Here is a 13693-nt window from a genome sequence, read left to right on the forward strand (position 1 = left end):
CCAATCCGCTCCTAACTGCCATCTCACAGGCTGTGTTTGAAAAATGACAGTTGGGAGCTGATTGGCTGGCACATTAATACTCTGTCTCCTAACACTGTTTAGAAAATAGACCCCTCAGTCATCTTGGGCTATGCCTATATGTTGTTTTATACACACTTAAGAGCAATTCAGTTTAAAAGTAGTATCATCCTCAGATGCAGTTTATGTCCCTACTATAATATAGACTGTGCTAGAATAATAACTGTGCTGGGTTGGATATTAAATATGTCGTTTAATATGCTATTTAAAATATTTAGGAAATATGTAGGACTGACTTTAGTCCCCAGCAACCACAGTAAAATTCAAGTTCTATCAATGATAAATGTAACTATTTAATACATAGAAAATACAAATCTAATCTGCATTATATTGGAATGCAAGAAGTCTATGTTTATATATATAGTAAAGTGTTATTCCAATGTTTACTACATTAACATATTAACTTTCTTCCTCTGCAAACTGTGGGAAACTCTAATTCAGTCAGTACAATCCCAAATGTAGTAAGTTTACATAGGAAAATGTCAGTCTCATTGTTTTACCTCCAGTTATATCATCTAGGAGATCATCTTCAATTCCAGGAGTTCCTTCCTTTTGTTCAAGTTCTAGCATGGCCTTCACGCGTTTCTCCAGGGGAGACAGACCCTGCGTGGTCTCCTGTACATCTCCATCCCCCACAGCATTTTCCTTCTTATTCTGGAGCAGCTTATTCTTGGTTTGCTTTTTGAGAACATTCCATTCTTTTTTTAAGTCGGCTATGGACCTGTTATTGCCCGCCACGCCATTAACCTTGGCTTGGATGTCTGCCCATATCTTACTCTTCTCTGCTTTGGTGGTTTTAGAAGATAAAGCGCCACATATATGTGGCCCATTTTTAGACACACAATCCACTAACATGCCCAACTCCGTGTCTGTAAATTCAGGCTTCTCATGCTTCTGTTCTCCTGGTGAAGAGGCACCAACCTCATAAATATTGTTTGCATTAATCAGAATTGGGCCTGCACTTGTGTCTGACTTGTGCATTAGTTCTTTACTTGGGATGAACACACAAAATGCAGTTAATCTAAGTTAGCAAGGCATGAAAGCAGGCAGACACACCAGTGCAAACATCTTGGTGCTGTAGATCACTCCCACATGCTTATATAATAAATCTGGAAGTGAAGGTCTCTTTTGTTCCATAAGCAAAAACAACTGTTAAAATGTGTATAGAAATTTAGAAGAGTAAATGCAGATCTTAATGTAATATATAAAATAGCAAGGGATTCAGTTTAGTGCAGTGCACCCTAAGGGTTAATATAAATGAATGTGTTTCATACTGATAAAATGGATTCTAAAAATCAAATCACAGTTTAAAAACAATGTATATTTCAAGCAACCATATTCAGTGTGTCTGTCCAAAGTTGTGTCATCTGGGTACAGTGTTAAAATAAATATGCCAGCTTTCCTAATGACTTGTGTGCAATTGCCTTGCAATCTATCCCTTCACCTTCAGAGTGTAGAAGATGAAGCAGGGTTTGCCAATTATGTAGTGTGTCATCCTAACCTGATTTGTGACCTAACATGCACAGCACGCGCCCTGTCCATCACTGCGCACACTGTGCTCATTAAGATGATTGGGAAGATCACCGGGAACAGAGGATTGTGATATATAGACATACTATATACACATACATATATATTATTGAGTGACATAGGTGAAGTAAAAACGTGTTTGACATTTATAGGATGGCTAATGGAAGCTGGTATAGAAATACATCTCTCCTCGTGAGCTCTATCAGGGAGAACTCAGAGACTTGTAGACTATAAAACTTGTTAAATGGCAAAAAGTTGTTATAGTTGTATTAGTCCAGTTGTAATAATTTACAATGCAACTTAGACATTAGGGGATACTTTTTTATTGTCATTTGCATCTACAATTTTGTTTTTAGGATAATATTGTCTTGAAAAATAAACTGTTAGCCCAGAAAAACAACAACATCACCAAATGCTACAGTACTAAACATGTAAATTGTTATATGGTGAGTACCAGAGTTGTCATGAAAGGTGCAATTAATAACGCTGGAATGTGGTTAAGAATTAGATGAGGAAGGACACATAGGATAGGCAAGGACAAGTGTTTTGTACTTACCACCTTCAAAGCAATACTCAATGACATAGCCATCTAATCCTGCTGCACCAATATGGTCAGGGGGCCGCCACTTCATGGTCACTGTGGTATCGGTCACGCCGTCTACTGTTAGCATGGTTGGTGCACTTGTGACAGCTAGAGAGAAAGAAGTAAAGGGGTCAAAAGATCTTCCAATTAAATAGGAAACATATTATTATTGTCCAGTAGTGGGTGGATAATTGTACATGGCTGCCTTGATAGCTAAATTGTTTTTGTTCCCCAGTTTCCATGTAACCCTCCATTCACTCTATTATATGACATTACGTAGCCCACCCCATGACATACAGTATATGTACGGCACACATAGTTTGTGTTTCCTTTTTTTAAAAATAAAAAAATGGAAAAAGTTGACCAACTGTCAGTTAAATGCACCATAACCAAATACTCACCCAATGGGACGAAGGGCTTGGATGGCAGGCTTGGTTTAGAAATTCCTATTGAGTTGACAGCAAAAACCCGCACTTCATATGCAACACCTTCAATCATTTTTTTGGGCTCAAATGTAGTTTCTTTACATAGATCAAAATTTAATCTCATCCATCTGGAGCTTTGCTTCTTCTTTCTTTCAATAAAGTACCCTATAAAATGACATTGCATATAGTATTATTCTTCTCACACATAGAAATGTTGATTACAGGCTCGAAGTACTAGGATCAGTTACTTTTCCCCCCAGTAATCCGTGTTATGTATGTATTTATTTATTTAAAAAAAAAGTTATTTTAAATTAGATGTAGAATAAAGATTATTGTGTCTACAGCAGGAGTGGATATTTTTTTAAAGAAAGTTTTACCTTTGCTTCAAAATTATAGTGCAATTTTGAACATTAAATGAAATATATGTTATCCCATATACTAAATGTAACCAGATGCAGGTCAATATTTATAGGTTCCAACCTAACAACTGGCTCATAAATATAGGACAGAAAACATGTTCACTCACCCATAATAGGGCATCCTCCATCATATGATGGTGGATCCCATTTCATGATACACCAGTCCTCCCCAACCTCTGTCACATCAGGAGCTAGTGGGGCATCAGGGATATCTAACAAGATAAAATAGAAAGATGAGAAAGTAAAGGCACACATCCACTAGATGATTAAATTGAGCGATTGAACGATAACGATATCGTTATCGTTCAATCGTTCGATAATCATTCCACAATCGTTTGAAAATCGTTTGCAGATTGTTCAAAAACTTCTAAAATGACCAGCGATGTGCGCTCCCGCTGGTCATTCAGACATCGATCATCGTACAACTATGTTGTACAACCTGACGATATCGTCAGGTTCAACATGTTTGTAGATGATTGATGTTCCTACACTGAATGACTGCTTGTTCAGTGTAGGCACATCACAGACTGACAAACGACTGCACGATTACAATGTCGTAATCATGCAGGCTTTTTCCTGTCGTCTAGTGGATGTGTGCCTTAAGACAGACAACTTTCACTAATACGTTTCACCTATATCCTATTCTAAAAATATTTTTAACTAATGGTAATATTCAAATTTCAGGGCTTTACCTAACACTATAAAGGTGTTACTACTAAAATGATTAGAGATGTTGTTTAAAGTTTTATTTAAAACTTTCAAAACTCTCCTGTAGATCTTTACAATGTGCATTAATCATCCCACTATTCAACCCCCATGGAACATGATCTGAGAGGAGAGCAGAGCCTGACAGATATTAGTGGCATTGCATGGCAGAGTGTAGGAAATATAGACACAAGTCCTTAATGTGTGCTCTTAGCGTGTACAGAGTGGTAACATAAAGCTATGCCTAGCACAGGATTTCCCCTGTTTTATATGGTATATTCAGGAACATAACTAGGTATTTGAAGGCCCCATAGCATTTTGTAAGGGCTCCTATTTACCACATAATGTTGAAAAATGGATATAACACATATAACTTTGACAAGGAAGATGGGTCCCCTCAGCTCTAGGCCCATAGCAGCTGCAACCCTTGAACCTATGGTAGTTATACCCATGGGTATATATTGCATACAGCAACTACTTTTTTGTGGTTATTTGTGCTATTAAACTTTGGGATCTATACAGTAAATAGGACTTGCAAAATAGGGCTCAAAACAAGCTGCATCCGCTAAAACTCAACTCTAGTAAGAAATCGGTAAATTTAACAAAATCAGACTATAAAATCTCCAAATGCAATTAGAACAATGTGGAACTTAAAATGCAACCTTGTCAAATTCTGAACCCACTACAGCACCAAGACAATTCAATGTTGTAAAACAAAGCCTGATCATAGGTAATAATATAGTACAATAGATTACTGGGTAGTGGAATTAGAATTGTACTGCAGACAAAGTACAAGCACAGTTATACTATAGTGTAGTATATATGTTTAGAAACATTAAAACAACTTTTTTTTGCAATGGCGCGAATCATTTTTCAGTGGCACAAAGTTCTCAGCTGTGTGGTAGCTTTCTATTAATATACAATTTGTCCCATTTTGGATAACCTCATCAGCAATTCCTTAGCTTTAATGTAACAGTCCACTTATCCATCTCACCTGCTGCTATACAACATTTCTGACCAAACCGTACGACAGATAAAGATTCTGAAATGCATCTTCTTCTTCTATGTGACAGCATAACTAATCGTCTTCCACCTATTTACACAATCAGGGCCAGATTCACAATGGGACACATGGGACTACGGGGTATATTTACAAAGTGTTCATGTTTATGTCAGATAATTAAAAGGGCAGTGCTTTTACTAGCTGTGCCTTGTTAGTAAAAGCACTGCCCTTTTAATTATCGGGCAGAACAGAAGTGTCGGGTTTTACAACCCGACACTTCGTAAATAAACCCCTACAGCTCCAGGCCTCTACATAAAAATAGGCCCATCATCATGTCAGCATGATGAAGGCCAGCCACCAACTGCCAAGTATCAAAATTGTATTTGTATTTTCCCCACTAAATGATGCAATTTTTCTATTTTTAAATATTTAGGGAGACCGTGGAGCTGATAGTGTAGGGAGCTGACACACCGATATGGCACTGGCCACACCCACACAGCACTGGCCACACCCACAAAGCACTGGTCACACCCCCTCCACTTCTCACAACAGTCCCTTGATCATTGTCACCCACAGGCCCACTTGGCCCTTAATTTTACCCTGTACACAGCGGTTCTATAACAAATCTCTGCCTGAATGACAGGCTGCCACTGTGGCGCCCAATAAAAAAAACCTATCTTAAATATAAAACAGCATAAATACATTTATGAATAGCACCGTGTATTACTATAACTTACCTACAACTTTTATTTTGATGTGAGCTACAGCTTCACCTGCCTCATTCTTCACCATTATCCGGTATGTCCCAGTGTCTTCCTTCTCAGCTGTGTCAATGACTAGCAGTCCATGATCAGGGTAAGACTCTGCCCTTATACGACCACTCAGCTCTGTGATCCACTAAAGGGCAAAGGACATAGATTCATTTTATATGTGCTTAAGAATATACAGTACTATACTGAAGTTCACTGATGCCCAAAACAAGGTTTTTGATGGTGTTAGCTGCTATATGAGGCTAAACCCCATTTTTTTGGGCACACACACGTGGTACTGGCAACAATTGAATTGCTTTGTGAGGCGTCCATTGTGTTTGAGTGCTAACATTTTTTTGAATAACCCCCAATAAGTGAGTCCATTTTATGACACATAGCAGTCAGTTTACAGTACATACAATAGTACATACAATAACGCTGTAATATCAAATTAACATTTTGTTGTGTTCTCCTCACTTTAGTTTTTCCTGCAATATTCCTTAGTCCTCTAGAATGCAAGCTCTTTTGAGCAGGACCCTGGCTCCTTCTGTAGTCTTTACATAGTATGTAATCGGTGGCGGGGACAATTTTGGGTTTTGGGTGAGGGGAGTTATGGGCGAATTGATGAATTTCCCAATTCTGATTCCTAGTATTTCCAATTTTAAGAATGACAGCAAGTTTGGCCACGAAAGCCACAGCTTAGGGTGGCAGGTTACATATGTAATTCATCATAACATCAGTGTATCTCTCGGTACCATTTTATTGTATATGTGTTCTCCTTCAGAAAGTCATTTAAATGTAACATAGAAACAGGTTCTGGGGATTGTTTGATATAAAATGAATTTAACTGTGGTGTATCTCATAATAACTTACAATTAGTCTTCATTTGGCTAATAGACTGCAATTTGCATGCCCTCACAATATAATTAACTGACACAGTCCAAATGTGTATTGCTCTTTTGTTAGTGAGAGCTGCGACTGAATGATTATGCCCATACATATACTAATTGACCTGATAGATGTAGCAACCATCATCACCATTGCAGGGGGAACATGGTAATTCTGGTCCATCTGTTCCTGATGTCCATGGGAGTGGAATGGCAGCGCTGGACCCCCCCTTTTGCTATGGGGCCTGGTGATGGAATATTATACCCTGCCAACAAGTGACTGCAATTGTCAATCCAATGTTTTGACAATCCTGGCGTATCCTCACTTATGGTTAATGTAAACTATACCAAAAGTAAGAAGAAATAGCTGCGCTTGAAAGAAATATTGAATTTAGAATGTAGCTGATGACATTTCAAAACATCAATAAATTTATTTAAAAAACATATACATTTAAAATAGTAGCTGCCACCAAAACATTTAACTATAGGCTAAATTGAAAAACTAAAATTTTATATTTAGTGAAAAGTTTAGTCCTACAGTGGTAAGAGGAAGGATTTTCACTTAAGTGATATTTACACTTTTCACAGCGAGCCTCTTTCTGTCTCCCCACAAGCAGACTTTACAGGGGTGCACATGGAATGATCGGGGTAAGTACAACGGTGTATTGTGCATTCAGTTCACATAATGAGGTCCAAAGTGTATTAATGGTCAAGTGACAAACTATAAATCAGCTAAATTTCTATTGGAGGCTAGAAACTATCTATAGGACACTGATTGTCAGGATGTGCACTGGGCACACATATCATTTTTAAAGGTATTACCTTATCTCCTCTACTCCAAATAATTTTGGGGGCTGGTTCTCCAGTAACAGGCACCTCAAGTCTCAGCTTTGTTCCTGCTACAACCACCACAGTGTTATCAGGGTAATTAAGAGAGTCAAAATGAATTCTCGGAGGATCTGCAATGAAAAACCATGTATGTTATACTAGTTGAAAGAGTTTATTTTCATTATATTAGTAACACATTATGGCCCTCATTCAGAGTCGCTCGCAAAAAGCGAGCGCTTGCTCTGAATGAGGGCGGTCGCTTTCTCTTTTGAAGCCGGCCTCCTGGCCGCTCGCTAAGCTGTGGGTTACCACCCATAGCTTTAGCTAGCAGGCAGGTGATGGTCGCGATGGTCGAGACCATCGCGACCATTGGGGCTTGTGACGAGACCCTTGTGGTAGGGTCTCGTCTGCCGCAAGCCCCAGTTAGCTTCCTGGTCTAACAGAGCAGGAAGCTCCCTACTGACATCACTAGTGATGTCAGTAGGGCCGCCTACAAATGGCAGGCGTTCCTTCAGGAACGACTCCGTTTGTCCGGCCACCCCTCCACCCCGCCTACAAAACGGGGCGAGCTGTCGATCAACATCAACAGCCGCCCCGTTTGTAGCGAGCCCCGGAGCGAGTGAATTTCTCACTTGCTCCGAGGCTTGCGCACTGCGAGCGCTGCGCGTGTGCAGGCCCTCACCCTTGACCCGCTTGCGAGCGCATATCTCTTGCGAGAAGGTCTGAATGAGGTCCAATGTCATATTACATTAAAGGAGTTATTCAGTTTAGAATGTTTTAATATTGATTACAGCTTTAAATTGTATCACTCCGGTTTACAGGATTCAGGGGCCTATTCATCATAACTAAAATATCGATTGAGGTAATTCGGTTTAGTATTTGCATGGCGTTCTACCTAATTACCGGAGGAATTCATCATTCCTCCTCTCCATAAGTTTCTATTCCGAAAAGCTGTCATTTTTGCGATGACAGCTTTTCAGAAAATAGATACTTTTCCCTCACTACACTAACTTACCGCAGCTGTAATCAGTGCTGCGCATGCAACGTTACGTTCACAAAATCGGCGCATGCACAGCACTGCCTACAGCTGCGGTAATTGTGTCATCTTGTAATAGACTATTTTTTTCTGATGAAGTAGAACTGTATCCTGCTGTAACAAGGATAGGGAGAGATCTGCATCATTTGATCTAATAAAGAGTGTGTATCATTACTCCAAAAGTGGACTTTGTATAGATGGTACATATATACGCTTAGGAGAATCAATTCTTTGTATTACAGATCAATGAGAAATGTAAAAAGGAATCAGTAACATAACCAGTTGTTCATGTAGAGATAACTGCAGCAAATCCTAAATGTAATTTTCAAAGATGGATTGGGAAAGGGACCAGGAGAACATCTGCCACTAAAAGTTATACTTGCTTCAATGGTGCTGTGCTAGTCCTGTTTCCTCGTAAATTAAATAATGGTATATTACCTTTAAAAAAATGCTGCCTTAAATATTGCCACAAAAATAAATATTTTTTTAAATTTTGACAAGTATACCCCCTGGGTCTGATGCGAAGATGGATGCATATGCATAAAAAAAATGCTCATCAGAAAATACCTAAATATGCTCATATGCTGAGCCTGAAGCATCTCAAGGTGTACATCATAAACCCAACCAGGTTCTGCGCATGAGAAAAGTTTTTTAAAACTTATTTTGACAGCGTAAAAATTCTTACGCTTATTTACATAAACAACCATCTATAATACGTACAGCAGATATTATCTTTCATCCTATGTATAAATGAAATTAGCAAACAATTAATTCCACAATGCACTCACTAAATCATTCAATATTGGCTTCATAGCTCAAACCACAATTAGCCAACCAAAAGCAATTGTGCTAGTGCTGGCATCATGAGTCTGCATTTGCCCCAGCCGTCAGGCCCACACAAGTGATAAAGCTATTGACAAGTGTGTCTTCGGGTTTGCATCAGTTCACAATTACACATATACGTCCTTAATGTACTTTACATAGATCTTCTGTCCCCCATTATGCCTCTCCATGTCCAAAATGTGCATGCAGACATAGATGTTCATTTTTTATGTGGGTGAGAGCTGTACAAATTTGTGTATTTTATGCTTAGCAAGTAGGCAAATGCCCAATTTATCATGAGCCCCTATGTACATACCAATGACATGTATGTTGCACGGAATATTGATTAAGTAAAGATCTGGAACAAACGCATAGTCGCCTTCATCTTCAACCAAAGCATGATCTATGATTAATCTGTGATTCCTAGGAAAATGAAATAATAATCATTGCATTAGTGTTTTAGATTGGAATTGTATATTGTGTGCTCATATCCTTTGATGGTTACTAGAGTGAATTATAGCTACTTTATTTAAATTTACCTTGTTTGTGTATAGTCCCCCACTGCTTATTTGAAACTTATTTTAAAAGTTGTCCTTTATAACCCATAAATACTTGGGACACATCCAGCATGGTTCTGTGATACACAAACATGTCATAACTAGGGGTGTGCACCGGCCACTTTTCGTGTTTGTGTTTTGGTTTTGGATCTGGATCTTTCTTCGTGTTTTGGATCTGGATTGGTTTTGCCAAAACCACCCTTCCGTGTTTTGGGTTCTGGGTTTTGTGTTTTGAATCTGTTTTTTTTTAAAAAAAAGTATAAAAACAGCTAAAATCACAGAATGTGTTGATTTTTATGCTCCTATGCTATTATTAACCTCAAAAACCTTACACCTCACAATAGTGTTTTTATGTCCAAAAGGTTGCACCGAGGTAGATGGATGACTATGCTAAGCGACACGAGTGTGCGGCACAAACACGTGGCCCATCTAGGAGTGACACTGCAGTGGCAGACAGTATGGCAGTTTGAAAAACTAGGACCCAAACAGTACATAATGCAAAGAAAAAAAAGAGGTGCAAGATGGAATTGTCCTTGGGCCCTCCCACCCACCCTTATGTTGTATAAACAGGACATGCACACTTTAACAAACCAATCATTTCAGCGCCAGGGTCTGCCACACGACTGTGGCTGAAATGATTGGTTCGTTTGGGCCCCCACAAAACAAGCTGGCAATTAATCTGTCCCTGCAGAAACTGGCTCTACGGAGGCAAGATGTCGTCCTCATCCTCCTCATTCACCGATTCCTCACGCTCTTCAGTGTTGTGTACATCCTCATCCTCACAGAGCATTAATTCGTCCCCACTGGAATCCACCACCACAGGTCGCTCTGTACGTTCTGGAGGCTGGTCTCCCTGGAAGAGTTGATAATTCATTTTTATGAACATCATCTTCTCCACATTTTGTGGAAGCAACCTCCTACGCCTTTTGCTGACAAGGTTCCCGGCTGCACTAAACACTCTTTCGGAGTGCACACTGGAGGGGGGGCAACTCAGGTAAAATAGAGCCAGTTTGTACAGGGGCCTCCAAATTGCCTCTTTTTCCTGCCAGTACATGTACGGACTGTCTGACATGCCTACTTGGATGCTGTCACCGATGTAATCCTTTAACAGACAGATGCACGCTTGTCGCTGCTGCTTTGAGGATGCAGGTGCGGCTACAGCCCACACATTTCACAAAGACAGAAAAAAAAAGAAGAATTTTTTTATTGTTTGTGGAGCGCACTTTGAGGGTTACACCACCCTTTAACAGACAGACGCACGCTTGTCGCTGCTGCTTTAAGGATGCAGGCGCAGCTACAGCCCACACATTTCACAAAGACAGAAAAAAAAAGAATTTTTTTATTGTTTATGGAGCGCACTTTGAGGGTTACACCACCCTTTAACAGACAGATGCACGCTTGTCGCTGCTGCTTTAAGGATGCAGGTGCGGCTACAGCCCACACATTTCACAAAGACAGAAAAAAAAAGAAGAATTTTTTTATTGTTTGTGGAGCGCACTTTGAGGGTTACACCACCCTTTAACAGACAGACGCACGCTTGTCGCTGCTGATTTAAGGATGCAGGTGCGGCTACAGCCCACCCATTTCACAAAGACAGAAAAAAAAAGAAGAATTTTATTATTGTTTGTGGAGCGCACTTTGAGGGTTACACCACCCTTTAACAGACAGATGCACGCTTGTCGCTGCTGCTTTAAGGATGCAGGTGCGGCTACAGCCCACACATTTCACAAAGACAGAAAAAAAAAGAATTTTATTATTGTTTGTGGAGCGCACTTTGAGGGTTACACCACCCTTTAACAGACAGATGCACGCTTGTCGCTGCTGCTTTAAGGATGCAGGTGCGGCTACAGCCCACACATTTCACAAAGACAGAAAAAAAAAGAAGAATTTTTTTATTGTTTGTGGAGCGCACTTTGAGGGTTACACCACCCTTTAACAGACAGATGCACGCTTGTCGCTGCTGCTTTGAGGACAGTATCATATGCAGTGACAGTAGACTTGTCAGAAATTGTTGGTACGTCCTTCAGTCCGGACCAGATGTCCAAACCGGCCCTTGACTTATGACACAGGCGCACGCTTGGCGCTGCTACTGTGTTGATGCACGTGCGGCTACATCGCACACAAGTCACAAACACATAAAAAAAATAGTTTTTTATTTTTTGGAGCACTTTGAGGGTTACACCACCCTTTAACAGACAGACGCACGCTTGTCGCTGCTGCTTTGAGGATGCAGGTGCGGCTACAGCCCACACAATTCACAAAGACAGGAAAAAAAAGAATTTTTTATTTTTTGTGGAGCGCACCTTGAGGGTTACACCACCCTTTAACAGACAGACGCATGCTTGTCGCTGCTGCTTTGAGGATGCAGGTGCGGCTACAACCCACACAATTCACAAAGACAGAAAAAAAAAGATTTTTTTTATTTTTTGTGGAGCGCACCTTGAGGGTTACACCACCCTTTAACAGACAGACGCATGCTTGTCGCTGCTGCTTTGAGGATGCAGGTGCGGCTACAGCCCACACAATTCACAAAGACAGAAAAAAAAAGAATAATTTTTTTATTGTTTGTGGAGCGCACTTTGAGGGTTACACCACCCTTTAACAGACAGACGCACGCTTGTCGCTGCTGCTTTGAGGATGTAGGTGGAATCTAGACGGGATTTGGAACCGGAGACACACTACCTCCATCAATTGTCTAAATCCCACTGCACTAATGGCGGATGCCGGACGCACGTCTAACACCAACACAGCAGTCAAGGCCTCAGTTATACATTTTGCTTCAGGATGACTGCTGTCGTACTTCATCCTCCTCGCTAGGGGCTGTTGGAGGGTCAATTGTTTAGTAAAAGTAGTGGCGTTCCTACTTCCTCTCTGGAATGATGAACGACTCCCATCAGCAGCAACAGCAGCAGCAGTAGGCGTAGCAATGCAGGATCCTCCGGAGGAATCCCGGATAGGAGAGTCAGTCATGCCAGAGACATGGCCTGCATGACTACTTCCGATCCTGACTAAGGAGGAAATTGACGAGGAGGGAGTTGACGGTGTGGTTTGCAGGCACTTGGATACAACAGGACAACGGGATTTAGGTGTCCCTGGACTGCTTACGGTCTTAGCCAAAGTTTCTGAACTTGACAGTAACTTTTTATGAACGCGCTGCAGGTGCCGTATAAGGGAGGATGTTCCTAGGTGGTTAACGTCCCTACCCGTACTTATTTCACCTTTACATATGGTACATATGGCAAGACAGTTGTTGTCCGGATTTGAATAGAAATATTGCCAGACCAAAGAGGTGGAATGTTTGGTCTTCTGCCCAGGCATGACCATGATGGGCTTTTTCATCCCACGGACAACAACTGTCTCCCCCGGAGCCTGATTTAAACAAACCACATCACCATCAGAATCCTCCTCGCCAACTTCCTCCTCAGCGCCAGCTACACCAGTATCCTCATCCTGTTGTACTTCAACAGTGACATCTTTAATTTGCATATCAGCAAGTGGACTGTGGGTGCTCCTTTCAGCACTTGCAGGGGGCGTGCAAATGGTGGAAAGAGCCACCTCTTCCCGTCCAGTGCTGGGAAGGTCAGGCATCGCAACCGCCACCACACTTGGACTCTCCTTGGGGATTTGTGATATCTTCTTAGAACGCACAGTTCTTCGCTGTGCTTTTGCCAGCTTAACTCATTTGATTTTTTTAGTGGGAGGAGGGCTTCCATCGTCATGTGAAGCTGAACCACTAGTCATGAATATAGGGAAAGACCTTAGCCGTTCCTTGCCACTCCGTGTCATAAATGGCATATTGGCAAGTTTACGTTTCTCCTCAGATGATTTAAATGTTTTTTTTAAGGTCATTTTTCTGAACTTTGTCATTTGGGATTGTATGTGCCCTCTACTATGACATTGGGCATCGGCCTTGGCAGACGACGTTGATGGCATGTTATCGTGTATGTCATGACTAGTGGCAGCAGCTTCAGCACTAGGAGGAAGTAGTTCTTGATCTTTCCCTATTTTATTTTTATCGGAGAAAGTTTGGTCCTCCATTTATGTTATATTGATTTGATATATACGTGCGGC

The 13693-nt window shown here is 40.8% G+C and overlaps 1 protein-coding gene across 9 annotated transcripts in view; it reads right to left on the reverse strand.

Moving 5' to 3' along the window:
• Positions 1–13693, reverse strand: part of MYBPC1 (myosin binding protein C1) — a 125161-nt gene that overhangs the window by 31869 nt on the left and 79599 nt on the right. For 8 of the 9 annotated variants that reach the window (XM_088467847.1, XM_088467846.1, XM_088467844.1 and 5 more), the window contains 7 exons: positions 9382–9488; positions 7202–7338; positions 5481–5640; positions 3143–3247; positions 2593–2781; positions 2165–2299; positions 579–980 (listed from right to left, as the gene is read on the reverse strand). In XM_088467847.1, coding sequence (XP_088323973.1) covers positions 579–980; positions 2165–2299; positions 2593–2781; positions 3143–3247; positions 5481–5640; positions 7202–7338; positions 9382–9488 — 1235 coding nt within the window. The remainder of the gene's footprint in view (positions 1–578; positions 981–2164; positions 2300–2592; positions 2782–3142; positions 3248–5480; positions 5641–7201; positions 7339–9381; positions 9489–13693) is intronic. The other variant, XM_088467849.1, reaches the window with a different exon arrangement.

Source organism: Taudactylus pleione, unplaced genomic scaffold, assembly GCF_031769625.1.
Source record: "Taudactylus pleione unplaced genomic scaffold, aTauple2 ptg000077l, whole genome shotgun sequence".
In the NCBI taxonomy this organism is placed as follows: domain Eukaryota; kingdom Metazoa; phylum Chordata; class Amphibia; order Anura; family Myobatrachidae; genus Taudactylus; species Taudactylus pleione.